General features: G+C 37.9%; 1 protein-coding gene across 3 annotated transcripts in view; it reads right to left on the bottom strand.

Moving 5' to 3' along the window:
• The window catches only part of NAV3 (neuron navigator 3), a gene marked incomplete at its 3' end in the record, with an annotated part of 362,964 nt that overhangs the window by 132,408 nt on the left and 208,689 nt on the right, over positions 1-21,867 (bottom strand). For all 3 annotated transcript variants that reach the window (XM_082850415.1, XM_082850416.1, XM_082850417.1), the window contains exons 10-12: positions 18,910-19,018; positions 17,859-18,242; positions 7,408-7,527 (exon numbers count right to left, since the gene is read on the bottom strand). In XM_082850415.1, coding sequence (XP_082706541.1) covers positions 7,408-7,527; positions 17,859-18,242; positions 18,910-19,018 — 613 coding nt within the window. The remainder of the gene's footprint in view (positions 1-7,407; positions 7,528-17,858; positions 18,243-18,909; positions 19,019-21,867) is intronic.

Here is a 21,867-nt window from a genome sequence, read left to right as displayed (position 1 = left end):
TGTATTCTGTAATGGTAAAGTTTAGCCATGGCCAAGTTTAATATCAGGGGCAGTCTTACAAAGGGTGGTAAAACTTACAGCCACCTGTATGTATGTTTTAAAAGATACTAAAGGGCTTCCCTGGCGGCGCAGTGGTTGAGCGTCCGCCTGCCGATGCAGGGGCCACGGGTTCGTGCCCCGGTCCGGGAAGATCCCACATGCCGCGGAGCAGCTGGGCCCGTGAGCCATGGCCTCTGAGCCTGCGCGTCCGAAGCCTGTGCTCCGCAATGGGAGAGGCCACAACAGTGAGAGGTCCGCGTACCGCAAAAAAAAAAAAAGATACTAAAAGGTATTCCAATCAAAAATATCTACAACTTGGGCTAGTTGTACTGACTAAGTATCCTTTGAATCTCAATGGCTTTTTAGGCTTCATTAATCCCTATTTTAAATTAATCAAGCCTAAAAAGTCCTTCTAATGTAAGACCTTTGAGTACAAGGTCCCCCAGGATTGAGCACAGAACTTGGCAGAGAGCAGGGTCTCAATACACGTGCACACGTTGTGTACATGTGCACACAATGTGTTCACATGTGTACAGTGTGAATTAATTCTACGAGGGGTGTTACTTAAAAGTATTGGAAGTTTGTAAGATTATTCACAATGAGGTCAGGTAATGCTGAGAATCAGGACACAGGAGAGAAGTTTAGCACCAGTGCATAAGCCTGCAAAGATGAGCAGGGTACCAAAGGGAAGTTGAGGGGGGCAAATAAAACTTTTTCCACTTCTCCAGTGTTTTGCAGTCGTCTCTCCCTACTTAAAGAAAGGAGGCCCAAAATGGCAGGCCATTTAATTATAAAATGGAATAATTATATTTACTTAACTACTTTAATCTCAGCCTATTAATCTGTTTTGTGTTTGCTTTTCATTACTATGGAAAGCCAGTAAGCTAATGAAGAAAATACTTCAGATATGGGAATATACTGTTTCTGTGATTATGCGAGAATAAATCAACACAGAATAGAAGGAATTATTAGAGTGTACATAAACTAGTGACAAGCATCATGAATTCAGACTCTGGAGATATCTGCTTGGTGGCTTGGGAGGAATCTCAGTTGCCTTCACTTCTCTTGTTTGGAGAAGTCGTGAAAATACCAAAGGCCTCCTACCTTAGAAATGACTCCCCACCTGATTTTATGAGAATTTTCCTTGAGCCTTTTTGTAGAGGCAGTGCAATTTTCTACACATTGACGAAAACTGTAGATTTAGGGTGAAGGGATCCAAAATATACCACTGCAAAGAGCTTTTTCTTTCTTCCTAAACTCCCCCTGTCTGCCTGAAAGTGTCTCCCAAAAGAATTCAACTGTCATAAATCTCCTCCCTGGGGGTTTCACACCAGACAGGACTGACTTCTATCACCAGAGACAAACGGCACCAAATAAGAAACTGCCTAAATAGACACTGTCACAAAACGATCATATCGCCCATCTCTTCTTCTATGGTCCCATTTATCTTTCCTGAAAGTCATTTGTTTTCCCAAAAGTGTCCTTCTCCCTGCCCTCTTTTCCCTATGAAGATGTCCCAATTTCTAACCATCTCCCCTTAAATCACATCTTTCTGTGATTTCCTGCATACATATGTGTATAAAAATTTGCCTCTTGTTTTTCTGTCAGAGTAATTTGCAGGCCACCAACCACTAAACCTAAGAGAAAAGATTTCCTCTTCCAGTAGGGGACTCATTATGACTAGATGCTTGGAACTAGACCTCCCTCAATATAGTAAGTTATAATGACTGACAGTCTAGAGGCATGTAATATGATATCCTTAATGTCTTTTGTAAACTCGTTCATCAGCTGTGATTTTAGTTTCTCGATTATAGTATCATAAATGAAATCAATCTGTCATTTAATACAATACAATAATAATTTCTATGATATATTGTTTTTATATTTTCAAAAAGTCATGATTAAACATGCAAAAAATAAGTAAAAATATGAATAGTTAAATTGATTCATTTATAATTGAAATAAGCAATCACTATATTTAAGAATATACTTTAGATAACAATGTAATAGACAATCCAGAATAGACCTGGTGAAATCTATTATTGCAATTTGAGGAATTCGTCAGTATTCAATAAAGACTGGTACCTGGAGCTTTGTCTTCATCTCTTTTTCTGTTGCGGAGCACAGGCTCCGGACGCGCAGGCTCCGGATGCGCAGGCTCCGGACGCACAGGCTCAGCGGCCATGGCTCACGGGCCCAGCCACTCCACGGCATGTGGGACCTTCCCAGACCGGGGCACAAACCCGTGTCCCCTGCATCGGCAGGCGGACTCTCAACCACTGCGCCACCAGGGAAGCCCTGTCTTCCTCTCTTTTGAGACTCATTCTGTCATCATGAGTTAATGGCCACCTGGATAAATCATCTGCATAACCGAACTTTGACTTCTATGACCATTCTACTCTAGTCACTCAGGCAATGACTTACAGCTTGCTTAAATCATCCAGGAAACTTTACCTCTCAAATGTGAAACGTCATATTATTTTACTTTATTTTTTGGCATAAACTCTCTTCACCTAACTTAACCTCTCCATGGAATTTGACACTGGTGCCTATTCCCTCTTCTCTCCATTTTCAAAGTACCAGTTAACCCTATTTGTCCTCACCTTTGTGTTAGAGCTGATTTCTCTACCTTCTTCAATGACTGCTCTTCCCTTATTCCCTTGTTAAATGTCAAGGGTTCATTCTCAAGGCTTGTTTTCTCTCTCTGCATCACCGATCCAAATGAGCTTTTGGTCTGCACAGTGTTAATCCTCAGAGTGTTTTCAACAAAATTAACTATAGTTGCTGCCATAACAGGCCTCACAGCCTCCAGAGTGATGCTATGGCTGGGATACAGACCTTAGATTGGTCTTATCTTGTATTAAAAACTTAGAAACGTGCTTAGCTAGTTTTGCCACAATTCCTTGCACCTGCCGGGCAGGCTTCTCATGAGTGGCAGCATTCTCATTCTGTATAGCAGGTATCACCACCAGCGTATTTCTTTGGGAAAATTTAATGGACCTAGGAAGTTTACATGACCATATGTGAGAATGTTCATGGTTTCTTGCTTTATATAAGCTTCTCTGTGATTTCCTAGATTATCTGACTGAATAAAATGTGTATCTTTAACTTGAAGAAAATGTGTATCTTTATCTACTGATCTCACAGATGTGCTAAGACAGTTACCAATACTTAAAAACTCGGAGAGTTCTCAAAAAAGTCTAGACTCTTGGCTAAACTTTATGGTTATCAAAGGGGAAATGTGGGGGTGGGGGCGGATAAATGAGGAGTCTGGGATTAACATATACACACCACTATATGTAAAATAGATCATCAACAAGGACCTACTGCATAGCACAGGGAACTCTACTCAATATTCTGTAATAATCTATATGGGAAAAGAATCTGAAAAATAATGTATATATATATATAACTGAATCACTTAGCTGTACACCTGAAACTAACACAACATTGTAAATCAACTATACCCCAATATAAAATAAAAATTAAATTTAAAAAATCAAATGGTTTGCAATCCTCAGCCCTCCTTTCTACATTTGTGCATTTCCACAGGCAGCGACCTCTACAGTGGAGGGTAGATGCCCACTTGGACTGGCCATGTTTACCATGTGTCTCTTCTGCTTCACTCATTTCATGTGATGTTCCTGATCCCTGTAGGGTCTGGGCTTATGATATGCATAATACATACATTCACTACTTTAATCCAGCACTTATAGAGACACTGAACCTATATCTCCAAGGATAAAACCACCTGGGAGTTACACAGTTTTATGGACTGAATTATGCCCGTCCCTTCATCCCCCATCACCACCAAATTCATATGGTGCGGTCCTAATCTCCAATGTGTCCATATTGGAGATTGTGCCTTTACAGAGGTAATTAAGGTTAAATAAGGTCATAATGGTGGGAGGAGGCTAGTCCAATACAACTGGGGTCTTTATCAGAAGAGAAACAGGCACTAAAGATCTCTGTCTTTCACTGCAAGAGAGCACAGAGAAAAGGCCATGTGAGGACACAGTGAGAAGGTGGCTGTCTGCAAGCCAGAAAAATGCCCTCATAAGAAAATGAATTTTCCAGCACTGTAATCATGGACGTGTAGCCTCCAGAACTGGGAGAATACAAATGTCTGTTGTTTAAGCCACCCAGTCCATGGTACTTTGTTATGGCAGTCCGAGCAGAGTACTACATACGGACCAAACCCAAGTTCCTCTCGAAATGATGCCCCGCTTTTGTTCTGCAATGTCTTTGAGTAATACAGTTGGCTGCTGGAAGCCCTCCTCTTTCCTTTGGGGCCATTTCAATCTGCTGAGAAGATGAATTCAGCTATTCTCTATTGCCCATCACATTTTCTCCAGAAGTTGATCAAAGGGGAGCATATAACCTTCACTACAGCAACACGAACAATTCAAATCCATTGCCATGCTAGCCAGCTGGGTACTTTGCCATTATATAAGTGCATTTTTCCCTGATATACCTTTTAGAAAGAATATCTAAGAAATATGAAAACACTGCTGATTTTTTTTTGCATTTAAGCTTTCTTATCAGTGAACTATTGTAAGCCCTATTATTTACCGATTTGCTAAAATGAACCAATCACTAATACATTTTATATTATTATTATTATTTTTTAAAAACCTTGACTAAGGTAGCTGGGAAACTAGAAGTACAGGAGTAAAAGACATAACTCCTCACTCTTTTATATCCACTAAATGAGACATTAGGCTAAATGAGCATTTCTTAAAACATTATAGGAACAAATTATCATATCATTATAGAGAAAAGGTGGGGGAATCGATGAAAAAAAACTTAAGGAGCAATGAATTAAATAAAGTTAAGCAGGTTTTATTTTAAACTGCAGGACTTCTCAGTACCTTTAGCTATTCTTGTCAATCCTACTTGGAATGGCTATCAGAATTAAGAAAATTTTATGAAACGTTATCCTTTATAAATTAACAGGACTTTCACAACTTTAATATCTAAGATTATGCATTTTAAAACAATAACATCTTGAATCACTTTCTGAATATACAATTTTAAAAGAGCTTGAGATTTAGCTATAATAAAAGAGAAAATCCTAAAACTCCTATGGTAGGATTTTCACTATAACCCTATCGCTGTTTAATATATAAAAGTGACCAAAGCGGTTTTGTATTCCTCAAATTACTAATTCTTTCAAAAACCTTCTACATACTTCTCAAAATCTGAATCTGAGACTATTTATTTCAGGTGCAACACATCATTATTTGATCTAATTTAAAGATTAATGCCATTGTTATTCTGATAGTCTCTTTCACTTGACAAAGCACAGCTAATGAAGTAAAACTTTCCAAATGTTATTTTTTATGTTTACATGTTTACGTTTTCATAGGCCTGGCATCTATTTGTTCATTTTAAGATAGTGTTTCAGTAGTTTTGGTGTATACATGAATCGCCTGGTTAAAGCTCAGATGGCTGGACCCCAGGTTCGGCGAGTCTTAGATGGAGCTGATAATTTGCATGCCCGACAAGTTCCCAAGTGATGCTGCTGCTGCTGATCCAGGTACCACACTTTAAGAACTATGGCTTTTGCGGGTCCCAATTTATTAGTTGAATACCTGGGTTTTTCCGTTGGTCTGAGGTTCCTCAGCCCAGCTCCAGTCTGGAGCCTGGAGAGCTGGTTATCCCAAATGCCTCCAAAGTAAGTCACCTTTGTATTGATTCCTAGCTTCTGCTATCATAAATCTCATTTCCCAAAGACCAACAGATTTTTTCGTCTCCTTTAATGTTTTCCACTGTCAGCTAACAATGAGTTGGTCATTAGTTTCAAAATGTGGCCCACACTTTGGATTTCTTTCCCTCTAATCACTCCTTCCTATTTTCCCACATAACTCGTTCCCTCTCTTACATAATATCCTTGCAGTATCTTGTCTCTTTTCCCGGTCTTATTTGTCTCTTTAGTCAACTGGATGCTATCGCTAGCCTATATGAATATATAGCCTATATTCATTCCTTTGTTCATTCACTCCACAAGCATTTGTTAAAAGCTCAATGTATCATAAATATGATGAAAAGTTTGCATTCCTGAGCTTACACTGTAATGGGGGAGATACAAAATAAACATGTAAACAATAATTAGGAGTGATGTGTACATTGAAGAAAATAATATAAGATAATGGGAAAGAAAGTGACTGGAAATGAAATGTACCTTAGCTACTCTGGAAACACTTCGCTAAGAAGGTAACATTAAGCTGAAACAGAAATATGATGGAGGCAATAATGCAAGGAATGTAGAAAAGGGCATTCTAGGCAGAGGAGGCATCAATGTGAAAGCAGAAGTCCATCGTGTTTGAAGTTAGTGAGAGTCAGTGAGGGAAAACAGTTGAAGAATAGTTCAGGTGGGGGGTGGAGTGAGCAAAATTTTTCATAAGCCTTTTGTAACCACATGCTTCACACAGACACCTTGTGTACAGCCTAGGAGACTAGCGTATATACAGGATGAGAGCTGGCCGACAGGAGTTAAAACATCAACAGCATTTGAGTAAGGAGGAATTGACGACGAATATCAGAATTCACTGCCTAGCCTTTGGAGTTGGCTATACTAAAATGCACTATGAATTGTACACATTTCTTATTTCAGAATGTGGACACGTTAGGTCTTACCCTTTCGTCCCCTTCATAAATGTTGAATTAAAGAACTACTCTAGGTATTGATATACAGTAGCTCTGGAAATAGGCAATCCCTTCCTGCTTAAGAAATGAAAAATTCTGAGTGAAGAGGGGGCAAAATCAGGTCAGAAATATGTCTTACAACATTATTTCACAAAGACAATGTTGCCAAACAGCAGTGATTCTGATAAAATTTGCAAAACAATTCCCAGCAAAATAATAACAAGTATATGAAACACACAAACCTGTAAGCAATTTGAAATATGAAAGAGATTAGCTTAAAGCAAGAGTTGTATGCTTTCAAGAAACCCCTCAAGAAAAGCATCAAACTTATTTTACCTGATAATTAGAATTATGTTTTCATCTTTATGTCATTAGCCCCCAGGTAGATCTGAGAGCATCTGAATTGAAAGGAATTTATCAGCCAGGGTTCTTTTCAAGTAAGGAACAGAAGTCTATGTTTACAATTTTGCTTTGGCAGATGTTAAAATTTGCCACCATGTAACCTGAAATTTGTTAAATGTTCTCAACAGCAATGCAATTTCTTTTAGTGTACAGAGCTAAAAGTCTTGTAAGCAAAAACACCTTAGTTTTCAAAATGTTCCAAAATAATTATTATATCAAAATAAAAAGTCCTTTGGTTTAATACTGTAAAACTCCTAGGATCTCATTTATAAAATTGCTTTATGCATTCCTCACCATCAAATATGCTGATGACATTACCTGTCTGCATCCACTGTCACATCATGAACCCCTCTCTGGATGACATCCCTGGAAGTCGCTGTGTCTGGTATTCGGTTCAGACTCCTAGTATACAGGTTGAGCCCTCCATCTGTCATGTACCTGAAAATAAATGCCTAATTAATCAACAGAAAATTAATTGACCTCAGCTGTATAATTTAACTTAATAAACAAACGGTGTGCAAAAATTTTAATAATTATGCAAATATGCTCTATTATAGTTTTTTCTATATTAATATTCTACTCACCAGGAAGTATCAGAAAATCTTATTAGGAAATTAATCTTCCTACTGCAACAAGTAACTAGCCAATTATAAGACCTTCCCTTTTCTCCCCTTTGTTATCAATATTTTGAACAGACTTAGAGATAATGTAACTCTTAGCAAAATAAGAGCATGATTATTTCATTTTGTAAACACTATCTTTGAAGCATTGAAGGTCACAGGAGTAATCTTAAAATTAGATTAATTTATTTGATAAATAAAATATATACAGCAATTGACCACTATCATAAAATAATTACTAAGATGTATTAAATGTTTAAGATGTTGTCAGGAACCGTTCTATATAGTTTACATGTAATAACATTACTATCCCCACATTAGTGATAAAGAAAATAAGTAAGCACGAAATGGTTAAGGACTTACACAAGGTCACTCAACCAGTCCCAGCAGAATTGAGAATAAATCTAGAAAGTCAGCTTCAGAAACTATGACCTTAACCACCATGCACTGCTGTCTGAACTGAAGGACCACATGGCCTGCCCGTTTCCTGTCTCTGAGAACTACTTCCTTGCTATCACAGGACCACCATCTTCACACAGGGCTGGTAGACTCCCATAGTCATGTTACTATTTGATAATCCTTTCTTGGCAATGGGGGATTAGAACAGGTGTTAATCTCCTACCCCATGTGGGGCTAATCAAATGTTTCTTTCTTGAGAAATGGGATTAACAGATAGCTCATCAGTCTTTCTATGTGGAAAGAGTTTATGATAATGAAAACCCAGGAGCTTTGGGTATTTATCTTCACCAGATGCAGAGGCACAGAGAAAGCTGATCAGCAAAGTAGGAAGAATGACACAGGTGCACAAAAAGCACACTTGGCCATGTGGTTTCAGCTTCACAACTTCTCCTGGGGTTCTAGGAGATATTCTTGCTTCCTTGTAATAAGATCCCCAATTTGCTTAAACAAATTCGAGTTAATTTCACTATTTGGAATAAAAAATTTAATCATGACCATATTAAAGATCGACCAAATAGTTAAAACTACAATTATGAAGTTGGCTAATTGCTTACATGATTAGTAAATTCTGTCCTTATTAGTTGAAGGACCTTAAACAAATTTCTTAAACTGTGCCTCAATTTCTGCCTCACCTCAAAATGCGAAGAATAAAATTTACTGAAGATAGATATTATGGTAATTAAAGGAGAAATACATAAAGCTCTTAATATGAGAACCCTATAAATAATAGTGACTTGCTATTCACAAAGTCTCTCCCAACATATGTTTAAAAGGAAATATATGAATTTTATACACAAAACAAAAAGTCATGCTGTATTATCCTCATAAGGTACTCTACATGGTTAATTTTCCTGATAACCAAAGAATTTAATCCCACCAAAATTAAAACAAAAAAAGAGTACTTTGATTCCAAAATGTGCTGAAGACTGACATACTCTTTTAAATGGAATACTAGATATGACAACTTTTTTTGATAACTAATTCATGATTATGAGCATCAATTTCCTGTATCATATACAGTGATACTAAATGAGACAATTAAAGGATATTTGTCCTTCGTACTTTTTAATTTGTCAGCTGCCATATTGATGCTGTCAGTGTTCTATTGTTTACTCTTACTTCCAATTTCTTATCTTTTTTTTTTTTTTTTGCGGTACGCGGGCCTCGCACTGTTGTGGCCTCTCCCATTGCGGAGCACAGGCTCCGGACGCGCAGGCTCAGCGGCCATGGCTCACGGGCCCAGCCGCTCCGTGGCATGCGGGATCTTCCCAGACTGGGGCACGAACCCGTGTCCCCTGCATCAGCAGGCGGACTCTCAAACCACTGCGCCACCAGGGAAGCCCAAGTCTAAATATTTTTATTGCTTCTTTTCTTAAGGTGAAGTATATGAAATTCCTGATAAAGTGTTTAGTGAAAAACATTTTTCTCATTCACTCTCCTTTTGAATTTTTAAAAAAAATTTTTCTATTTTATTTTAATTTTGGCTGTGTTGGGTCTTCGTTGCTGTGCACGGGCTTTCTCTAGCTGCTGTGAGCGGGAGCTGCTATTTGTTGCGGTGTGCAGGCTTCTCATTGCGGTGCCTTCTCTTGTTGCAGAGCATGGGCTCTAGGCGCGTGGGCTTCAGTAGTTGTGGCTCATGGGCTCTAGAGCGCAGGCTCAGTAGTTGTGGCGCACGGGCTTAGTTGCTCCGCGGCATGTGGGATCTTTCTGGACCAGGGCTCGGACCCGTGTTCCCTGCATTGGCAGGCAGATTCTTAACCACTGCGCCACTAGGGAAGCCCTGAAACTGTGTTTTAAAAGTTTGGGGATGGTAGAAATGTTCTCTCCAGATAAGTGAGAGACTCCTTTTTAAAAAAACTATCAATATGCTTGATCCTAAACTTAACCTCAGGAGGAAGTTAAAACAATGTATACATGTTAAGTTTTACATCTTATTGGTCTGTCTTATTCATTGGTGTATCTCTAAAAGTGTTTAGTAAAGTGTTTTGTATATAGTTTGGTATCAACAAATATATTAAACATTTGTTCAGCTGAATTTAAAAGGCCTCCCTACTGCAGGAAGAAACCATGACAGCAGATCTCAGCACTTTAGCCATAATGGTGATGCATGTAAACAAGAAATAAGATGGAAGATGACTTCTATTAGAAACATAAGCTTTCAATTATTCAGTGCTTACAGAAGAGTAAGTTCTATAGACAAAGGTTAAATGCTTTGAAAACTAATTTTCCAAAGAAAAAAACAACTTTAAAATTTCAATGAATTAAGAAAAAAACCCAACATTTTTAGGAAGCATTTCAAAGGATACTCATTTTCCTTTGACCCTGGGATTTTCCAGGTAATATCAAATAAGTTTACAACAGGTATTAATTGAACCAAAAATAGTCATCAGTGTCTATTTCCCCTGTTTACAGACACTGTCGCATTGGAATGTTGGTAGGGCATTTTCATAACAGAAAAGTTTGTTATTTGAAAAATATATATGGGCATCACACAAGCAAATTTCTCATTTAAATTTTTTTTCTTGAAAATTCTTCCTTCTTTTCAGTTTTTCTGAAGCATTTAAAAATCTAAAATAACATGCATTTCATAGTTCCTCTAGAAAAAATTGCTACAATCCAGGAAATATAAATGTTAGGAGATCATTTTGAAAGAATAATGTAAAATTAAAAAAAAAGATTTCCTAATAATGTTATACCTGAACTTCTAAACCATAAGCTAAGATGAGTTTAAGACGTAATAGTCACAGGATGATTGGTACAAACGAAAAGTTGCAAAGGAAATTTGTGAAGGTTACTGACAGAAAGTAAAATCTCTCAAACTATGGAAGTCTTAGGATAATTTTAGCCATGTTCAAATTCTATAAGCTATAAGATGATTCACATAAAAAACGCAATAGTCTCCCAGAGCATTTCTAACTCTTCCTCCCTTCCACTGCCATCTCTCGTCTTCCTTCTGTTGTAGAAAAACTGCATACTTTGGCACATTTTCTTTAGGTGTGTGTTTTCCATATTAATATTTCCAGGCCATAGTGCTCCACCCTGCACTAGAATGAGATATTAAACTGCTTCCTGTGCACAGATGCGTGGATTTCCCATAACCACCTCAAATACAGCATAAACAGACCATATATTGCCTTTACCGCTAAAGCTCATGCTCCTTTTGTATATACTAATACAGTTATAGGGAAACACACCATCCACCTAGTTAACAATCTAGGTAAATGACTTTCTTCTTGTCACTCACCACCCTCAATTACAATAGGATGGAGTCTGTTCAGACCTGTGAATCAACATCACTATGTTCTATTATGTCTGGAATTCACTGAAATAGGAAGAAACTATAAACATCTTCTTTCTGTATGCTATTCAATCTCATTTTCTCAATCAACATAAATACATACAACTCCACCTCCACAGCAACTCCATGCTTTTTCAAAAAAAGCTTCATATTTAAATACATCATATTTTTGCAAGAGTATAAAATGTAACAGTACACATTAAATAATTAAAAAATAATATCAGTTTTCATGTACCCATAACCTGGCTTCAGAAAGAGAACACTTCCAGTTTCTTCAGTGACCATATAGGCTCATTCCAGTCCTACATTTCTAAACCTCCCTTCTAGAGATATCTATTGCCCTGGATTTTGTGTTAAGCATTCCTTTACGGTTTAACCACATGGGCATATATTCCTAAAAATACACTGATTAGCATCTCATGCATGTGAACTTCATATAAATTGAATCACACTGTATATATTCTTTTGTGACTTATTTCCTTCACTCTAAGTTACATTTTTGCAAATCATCTATCTTGATATGTATTATTGCATTTTTAATGTTAGTGTTATACAGCTTTGTTTTACAAGCACACTAGTCTATTTATCTGTTTGACTATTACAGACATTTGAGCTGTTTTTAGATTTTTTGCTGTTACAAACAACTCTGCCATGAACATCTGTATATGCACATTTCTTTATGCTCACAGGCAAGAGCTTGTCAAAGGTCTCTATCTAGGAGAGGAATCATTGGGTCAAAAGGGATACATGCACATATTCAAACCCTACTAGTCAATGCCAAAGAGTTTTCAAAACATTTTCAGAATAAACTTCTACTTGTCTATGAATAAGAATTGTCGTGTTGGCTTTAATTTACAAGTTCCAGATTACCAAGCAGGTTGATCAAATTTTTACTTTGTTATAGGCCATTTATGTTTTGTCTGTGAAATGTCTGTTTATGACTTTTGCTCATTTTTCTATTGGATTCTATATTTAGTTTTATTTTTTTCTATCCCCATTGATAGTAAACCTTTATTAGTTGTACGTCTTGTATATGTTTGTGGCTTATGTGGGGTTTTATCCTGACATTTTTCTCTTACTTATTTTTATGTGAAATTAATTCTTCAGAATAAAAAGAAACTTGATCTAGATACCTTTCTAACCACACACGGTAAATGCTTCTGTTATTTTTGTGTAGTGTTTTAGAATGTGATAATTAGCTTTTATGAGATTTTTGGACTCTGTTCCCATCTCCCACTTTTATCTGGACCTTCTCTATCTTCACTTTTATTGCTACATCCTGTTCAGTCTGCTTCTACTCCTGGAAGTTTTCCCTCAGTGCGGGGTCCTGTCCTGGAAGGGAGCTGTGGCTGGAGAGTTTAATGAATACATGGGGACAAGATTGCTCCACTCCCTTCAGATGTGACCTTCAGCCCTTACTGTCTCTGGCTGGTCAAGTGGTCAAAACCTTCCCAGCTTCAGTTGCTATCTTCAGATAAGCCCTGTGTGTTTTCTAGTCAGTTCCTCTTGGCTATTTTGTGGTTCTTCTGTTCTCAGTGTTATCAGACACCCCACTACTACCTTCTGTTTCTTCGTACACAGATGCTGATATCATTCTGCTCGTACACAGATGCTGATATCATTCTGCTCCTTTGGCTCTTGACTGTTTGTCCTTCATTGCTTATACCTGGGGTTTGAGGTGATACCTTGTCATCATCTTTTTTCAACAACGATCATGGTTTTTCCCCATGGTTTTGCTATCTAGTTGTTTTGTCTATTTTTGTGGGTATTTGGAAAGATTCACCTATGCCCCTACCATAGCTTCCTAGAATTCCGTTTTTACATTCAATATCTTATATCAGAAACTGTATATAACAATTAGCTATTTGTTATGACATGAAAACACAGGGCATCTAAAATGTGTGTGTGTGTTTTTAACCTCTAAGGAACTTTAGTTCAGCGCTTAGAACACAGATCATGAACACAGATAACATTAAGGATTGTCCCCTTGATCAAAGGTGCTAGCTAAGAAAACTATACTAATAATGAACGATTGCTGTGAAGCTCTGTTATGTTTGTTTGTAAAAATCAACTCCTAGGAGAGAAATGTGGGCAAGTAGACATGTAGACAACCTCACAGGGTCAGTATGTCAAGATGGTTAAGAGTGCAGACTGGAGCCAGACTGCTTTTAAGTTCAAGTCCAGCACTGCATGCATCAAGAAAGTCTGAATTCCCAGAATGCCAATGAACTAACTTTCTGAGTTCTACCTAAAGTTACTTAACCTACCCATGCCTCAGTTGTTTCATCTGTAAAATGGAGATAGTAATGATATGCTTATCTCTTACAGTTATGGTGACCTAGCACATAATAAGTGCTATATAAGTGTTGACTGACGTTACTGGCTATTTTTTCCATTAGCATTTCTACATTCACTAAAAATAACTCTCATATCTTGAATATGGAATGAATAGAAGCATTGTGATTAGGAATATGTGGTTTCCCATGTACATCCTTTTAACCCAACTCAAGTGACCCTGCCCTTCCCAATGTCTTGAATGCTTCAGTTATCACAAAGTTTCCTAAAGCGGAATTGTGGGAGCATCAGGGGATTAAAGCAGCATTAAAGTATCCACTTCCCTTTTAAAAAGTGCCATTCTCCAGAATTAAATTACTTTGCGTTTGGGCCATTCAAAGCAGGATTTTAGGTTATATTCTTGGCCCAACTATTTATCACTGTGACACCTGCAGATAACTTCAATTTCCACCCAATTAAAATATGTAACTTTTCCCCCAGTTTTCCAGGGTGTTCCTTTTTTTTGCTTTACACATGGAGACTTTTTCAAAGAGATTCATTATAAGTAAGAAGCCTTCCTCTGACTAATTCCTAATTACTGGCAGATTCACATTCCCAAGTGCTTAAAGTAATTTTTGGAAGAGAAGAAAGAGATAAGCCTTTGCATGCTTCAAGAAATCTCGAATTCTCAGAATGCCGATTAACTAATTTTTTGAGTTCTACCTGAAGTACGTGAAAAAAATGAAACTCGGGCTTCCCTGGTGGCGCAGTGGTTGAGAGTCCACCTGCCGATGCAGGGGACACGGGTTCGTGCCCCGGTCCGGGAGGATCCCACGTGCCGCGGAGCGGCTGGGCCCGTGAGCCATGGCCGCTGAGCCTGCGCATCCGGAGCCTGTGCTCCGCAACGGGAGAGGCCACAACAGTGAGAGGCCCGCGTACCACAACAACAACAACAAAAATGAAACTCCTTTCCCATTTACTTCATGACATTCCTTCTTGCATGAGAAGAATATCCAAGATTAAATATCTTCATTCATTGCTTTGTCTTTTGAGCCTTTTTTGTCCCTTTAATCACTAAAACATACTTTAAAAAATTGGGAACAGTTAACTTTGTGATTCAATTTTTTTCGTGAATTGTAGCACAGACTTTTTCTATGCCCTTTTTTCTTAAAGAAAACATCAAATTAAAATTGCCCTGGGATATCTTCCTATCTTTTAACTTTAGGCTGACAAATCGGGCTGCATCCCACTGATGTTGACAATGGTACACTACATCTGCTGGTGAGCAATGAGGAAGTACAGCACATCCTGGGTGTCCTCCCCATAACACCCCAGTCACCCTTGAGCTGAGACCGGTGACACTGCCTGCTGACCACGTCTAGTCACGCTCCATCCAGGGGACAGAACTCTGAGTCATTCTTTAAATTTCAGTGTCCTGTACTCTACCATGGGAAAGAGAACATGTATAAGGCCAAGCAGGTAAACATCATCAGAGGAAGTTTTCAAATAGGATTTGTGTTATTTTTACTTAGTTTTTTTTTTCTTCTTCTTCTGCTTTAGACACTGAGTATGAAAGACTCAACACAAAGCATGCAGACCACTAATGCGTTCTTACATGGACTCATTTGTGGGACTATTCAAGACCTCCTCTGAAAGGCCAACAGAGAACAAAACTGGAGAACAGACGTGAGAATCAGGTTTCCAGTGAGGCAGGAAACAAGTAGGAAGTACAAAGAATATACCAGCATCTTAAAAATTTCTCATTAGTTCTGCAGAGACTAGCCAGCTCTCATCAAACCAATTTCCTCTTCCTCCTGGGCACAAAGATGAACATTGGTTCCTGGCCTTGCTGTCAGTGAGATGGGGCTGCAGCAGTTCTGGGTAAGGAAATGTGGGTAGAAGTCATAACCCCCACTTCCAGACCTGGTACATATGAACTATTCTTACACCATGGTTCTTCCTCTCTTTTGTCATGTCTGTTGAAATCAACACCCAGGGTGACGTCGGCAGTCTGGTTGGATAATAGCAGAGTTACCTACCATCCATCTTAGTTCCCAACTGATGATCAGAAACACCAGGAGGGGTTTTATGTGAAGGAGGAATTAACTTCTTTGTGTTAAGTTACTGAGATTTTGAGATTTCTGTGTTACAGAAGTTAGTTGCCTAATACCGCTAGAGTCCTGAAAAATACAAAATGCTCCTGACTATAGGTATGCTGGTAAAATATACTACTATAAGCAGAACTCAGTTTTTTAAAAAATGACTTTCAAAAACCCCTTATCTAAGAATGTATATACATACACACGTACATACATATGTACACATATTACTATTCATTTATTGAATAAATGAGCAACTATAAAAATATAAAAACACTAACGTGAGTATATGTGGGCCAGTACTGTGTCTATATTGTTCACCACTGAACACACAGTGCCTAGAATGTTGCTTGGCACATAGGAAGAATGCAACAAATATTTTTGAACACATACATACATACACACATACATAATTCAGCTCATGATCTCTCTTCTCTATTCTTTTCCCAGGATTCTTCACACCTCTCATAATTTCTACTATCTCCTATATAAGATCATATCCTATGATTATTAGGTTATTAATCATTAGGTTAATAATTATTACTGATAAAAATGTAATTGTGATGATGATGATAATTTACTGAACACATATTGTGACAGGCTTTGTGCTAAGTGCAATTTTGTGGGTTATTTTCTTCATTCTTAACAATTTCATGAAGATTTTGCAATTTTATCCTTATTACGGAAAGGAATTTGGATACATTAAGCTCTCAAGGAGTTGGCAGATAGAAAATGGTAGAAAGAAACTTAATTTAGACACTCCAACTCCAGGGGCAACTCAACTGCTTCCTACCCTAATTAGCAATAACCTGTCTCCCTAATTCTAGACCTTTAGAAACTCAGAGAAGGTGGCCACCAGGAATGAACTGGTGGGTATCAGGATATCAAAGCAGAGCTGTTAAGTCTGATCAAAAGCTTTTTTGTACTTTTTAAGGTCTTGTTCCCATTCAAACAAGCTTTTCATGACTGAAGTCAGGAAAGGTTACTTGTACAGAAGAATGATTTCAGAGACCAGTCCTCTCAGATGCATAAGGACAAAGAAGAGGTAAAAACCTGGACTCACATGAAAAGTACAGATAAAGTTAGTTGGGAAGCTTTTCCTTTTATTATAGAGCCTTGGTTTTGAAGTCAGATGTATCTGAGTCCTAATGCAAGTCTAGTCTTTGCTTAGCTTTAATACAGTTGGGGCCAAGTGGGATCAGTTTCCTTATCTGTAAAACAGGTATAAAAATACTTACCTCATAAGGGTTGGTGGTGGGGAGGGGGTTAAATGAATTAATGTCCTTAAAGCGCTTAAAAAGAGTGAAGTAGGTAATAAATTTTCAACGTGTCAACTACAGTTATTAATAGAAGCAGTTTTAATTGAATATCCTATTTCCTCCATTGGGGCTCATCCTCAGATTGAACTAAATATTCCAAATTGCCAAAATGCTTTTGAGAGTTTTATAATCACAACTCTTTTTGGAATGTAATAGAAAACAGAAGGAAAGCAGGGGTTAACATAAAAAATCTGATGCCATCAAAAGAGAATAAATAGATTGAAATTTTCAGATCTAAAATGATTTTCTCTCAAGTTAGATTGGAGGTATATAATTGAAGAATGCTAGAAAATCTGTGTTCCTCAAAGCAGTCACAGGCAGCTTTGACAAGCCAAAAAAAAAATCAAGCAGCTCAGCAAAACTCCTCCTATCTCCTTCCCACGTCCTTCACTACAAAATCTGTTATTTAAGAAGCATGTGAAAATCGCTCTGAAAAACACAGGGCACATGTGTTTCTCTGAACTAACAATAGAAAAAGTTAATGGGTTATAATGAAAAGACTTTATAGAAATTTTGGACATTTTACTGTTCATGAATGATTAGAAGAGAAGGCTGAAATACCCCCAAATAACCTTAGATTTCTCACATTTTCTAATGACTTTATTAACTAACCTATATCCCCTTCCTACAGCTACTGCATTGTAGTAGACCACCTCTCTTTACACAATTCTGTTAGAAACTGGGGCCCAGGGCCACTTACCCACTGTTGATGTCATCAGCTCTGAGACTTTTCCCAAGGATATCACCATCACTCATATATCCACCAACATCGACTTCAGAAGACATGTCCAGGTCACTGCTTGCTTTCTCACTCATGTCAATCTGTGACATGTTTCCCAGCCGAGAGACAGCAGCTCGACGGAGAGGCGTAGTGTACATGAACCTGGAGGGGTCTGTGTGGATGAAACGACTGGTACTGCTGCGAGGGTAGCCAGCACCCAGGGAAGGAGCATCTCCAGCCTGAAGTCTAGGACATGCCTGGCCCAACCTCCAGGTCATGGGAGTAGGTCGACCTGTCAAGTTGGGTATAGTCCTGCCATTCACTTCCGTCGTCACAGTGCTGTCAAATGTTGTCTCCAGGGTGCTGTCAAATAAAATAGAGAAATCACTATATTCTGTTCACCTGGGGCCATAGACCCAGAATGCATGAAGACAGGAACGCCTACAGTTGAGAGTCATTTCTTAGAAGTATGTCCATTTTCATGAAAGTCAAATTATACATTCATTTTGAGATTCTAAACACCTCTGCAGGTATCAAAATGTAGGAAGGGGCATTCATCACAGATTTTTTGCTTTCAAAAGAAACGCCATCATTACATTTTGGATAAAACAAAATATTGTTTCACATTCTCAACCAACCCTTAATTTAACCCATTGTAGCCTTCCCAGAACTTTTCTGGAAGTTAACTACAATTATGTTTGAAAGACTCTCTACCACCTCTCCTCAGATGCATTTTAATTACAACTTCCACCGTTGTTATTTGAGGCAGGCGTGAAAATCCATTTAGCAGTGATGGTGTTAGTTTCAGTAGCTAATTCAGTTTAAATGGGAAATTACACTGAAGAAGAGATGGATAGGAGAAAAAAATCACTGGGTCGGGCTGAGAAGTCACCAGTTCACTGTCATATAAAATTTAAGTGAGAAAATAGTAAAGGAAAACTAAAATTTCTTCTTTATCATTACAAGAAGTTAAATGCTTAATTGTAATTTTTTCTTTATTGGCCCCCAAATAGGCAGAATTGAAGAAGACCTGTGACTTATCTGGGTCCCACGAAGACTGGACATAGTCTCTTCTAAATTCTGCCTCAAATCTGCTATATTTTTAACTGTTCTCATTCTTCTTGTTTCAGGGTCTTCACCTAGAAAAGTAACATAATAGTAAGTTTTTTATTCATGCCATTTACTGTCCTGTGAATAATCTGAATAATTATATAGATACAGATATGAGTTCCTTTTCGCAAAAGTAAAATAATAGGTAGAAAATTCCAAATGACTATTATTATCTGAAATTATAATTTTTTTCTACAAATAAAATGTGAATAGAAACAAATGTAATGTTACAAGTAATAATCTGAAGTGGTGATAATACAACAGTATTTCGTAGGTCTATGACCTTAATCATTGCAAAATGAGAGCGTCATTTGGAAATATACTGTACAGTGCTCCATGTTTCTAAGCTTAATTTAAATATCTGAAACTATCTGGATCCTAATTACTTTCATAATCACCTATTTCAAAGTATGCTCAGAATAGCTGAGACAAACTTGACTTATGTAGCAAGTATACATTTATACTCTGGGGAATCAGACAGAGGCCTTTTCTCATAGAAGCAATATCTTTTTAAGTCTTTTATTTTATTAGACTCATGAACCAAGATCCAAGAATTGGATAGCTTTACTTTAAACTATTTCTCCACTTTCTACAGGGAACCAAAATATCCACATGTGACACCAGAGCGCCAGTAAAATCTTAGGCATCTAATCCAGTAATAAGTCTACACATAAAATAAACAGCTCTGCCAGGGTGACAACTGTTGGCCTTGTTCAACCTCTATCTGTCATTTGGGGGCAGAGGTGCCGTTAAACAAATTTTGTTTATGGCCCTGTAACAATTCCCAGGCCAGTGGCCATTGAGATTGGTGAATCTGGATAGTAAGAACAACATGGAAAGGAAGGAGAGGAAACATAGTCTTAATTCTGTTCAATTTGGACTCAGGAGGATGTGCAGTGATGAGGAATTTTTTTTTTTTTTTTTTTGCGGTACGCGGGCCTCTCACTGTTGTGGCCTCTGCCGTTGCGGAGCACAGGCTCCGGACGCGCAGGCTCAGCGGCCATGGTTCACGGGCCCAGCCGCTCCGCGGCATGTGGGATCTTCCCGGACCGAGGCACGAATCCGCGTCCCCTGCATCGGCAGGCGGACTCTCAACCACTGCGCCACCAGGGAAGCCCGAGGAATTTTAAATAAAAAGAAAGAAGGAATAAAAAAAGGGAAGGAAGGGGAATGAATGGATTAAGGGGTGAGAAGGTATAGGAAAGAAAGAAAAGGAAGAGGATGGCAAAGGAGGGGATGGTAGGGAAGGGAAAGGAATGCAGAAGGGATGGAAGGAAAAGAAAAAAAGAAGGAAAAGTGAAGGTAGAAAATGGCATGTATTAAATTCCAGTATGAAAACTGTCACATAGACGAGTCAAGATGCATATCTACCATCAGTTTTAAGAATACAGGGAGATATTCAACCTGTTCATTTTTCTTCCACAATATTCACGCCAGGTGAAAAAAAAAACCACACACAACAGATGCACACATTTAACATCTATAGTAGAATCTTAGAGTTGATGGGGACTTCAGAGATTGTCTTGCCTCACCTCTCAGCCAATGAGGGAAAACTCTTTGTGTCACTAGCGAGGTGGCCATGGGTCTCTGCCTAAAACCTCCAAGATTGGAAAGGCTTCCTCCTCTCCAGTAAGAGGTGACTCTTTCCAATATTAGGCCAATTAGGTCTCATTATAAAAACAATTCTGAGGACGAATAATGATTTGCCCCCATTTAACTTCCACCCAGGGGTCGCAATGGCTCTGAAACCAAATGAATAATTTTATATCACTTTACCATGGCAGCCACTCAGAAAGACAAATGCTAATTTCTTCTTCAGCCAAACACTACTATACTGTTCATTATCTTTCATCTTGAATGGTTGCCAAAACAACCACCACTCTGCTGCCAGTCTGCAAATCTCTTCCTTTTAATTTACCAATTATTTGAATGATTGAAATGCTTAATAACTGTATTATTATTTCAGATTTAGAGAGTACTGAAAAACTACCCTAACTTCCCTGTGTGTGTACACACACACACACACACACACACACACACACACACGGAATATTACTCAGCCATAAAAAAGAATGAAATAATGCCATCTGTAGCAACATGGATGGACCTAGAGATTATCATGCTAAGTGAAGTAGGTCAGACAGAGAAAGACAAATATCATATGATATCACTTATAGGTGGAATCTAAAAAAATGATACAAATGAACTTATTTACATAACAGAAACAGACTCACAGACAGAGAAAACAAACTTATGGTCACCAGGGAAAGGTGGCAGAGGAGGGAGTAATATATACACATTATTATACATAAAATAGATAAACAACAAGGACTTACTGTATAGCACAGGGAACTATACTCAATATTTAGTAATAACCTATATGGGAAAATGATCTGAAAAGAATATATATGTGTGTGTGCGTGTATAACTGAATCACTTTGCTGTACACCTGAAATTAACACAACATTGTAAATCAACTATACCCCAATAAAAAAATAAATTAAAAAAAGAAATAAGAATATGTTGTACATGGCACAACTTTTCTAACCCTAATTCAAGTCATACAATTTCTAACCTCATAGATTAACATTATTTTTCAGAACTGTTAATAACCCTTAAGACTCTAATTATATTTTCTCTGGAAATTCTTCCCATCCTTCTCCTCATAAATATAATACAGCATATTTGAGAAACGGCTAGAAAGAAGTCTACCTCTTATTTCCAAACAATCTGGCAGTAGGCTGAAAGAAAAAGAAGGCTTTGTAAGGAAAATCTTGAAGGGCAGAAAAAAATATCATCACAGTCAAAGGAAAGGCAGAGGTGAAGAAGAGATTTTACTTAAAATGGCAAAAGTAACAGTGAAGGATGAGACCAAACT

Source organism: Leucopleurus acutus (assembly GCF_964270905.1).
Source record: "Leucopleurus acutus genome assembly, chromosome: 11".
NCBI classification, from domain to species: domain Eukaryota; kingdom Metazoa; phylum Chordata; class Mammalia; order Artiodactyla; family Delphinidae; genus Leucopleurus; species Leucopleurus acutus.
The sequence above is the reverse complement of the archived record's forward strand: the minus strand, read 5'-3'. Positions and strand labels throughout refer to the sequence as shown.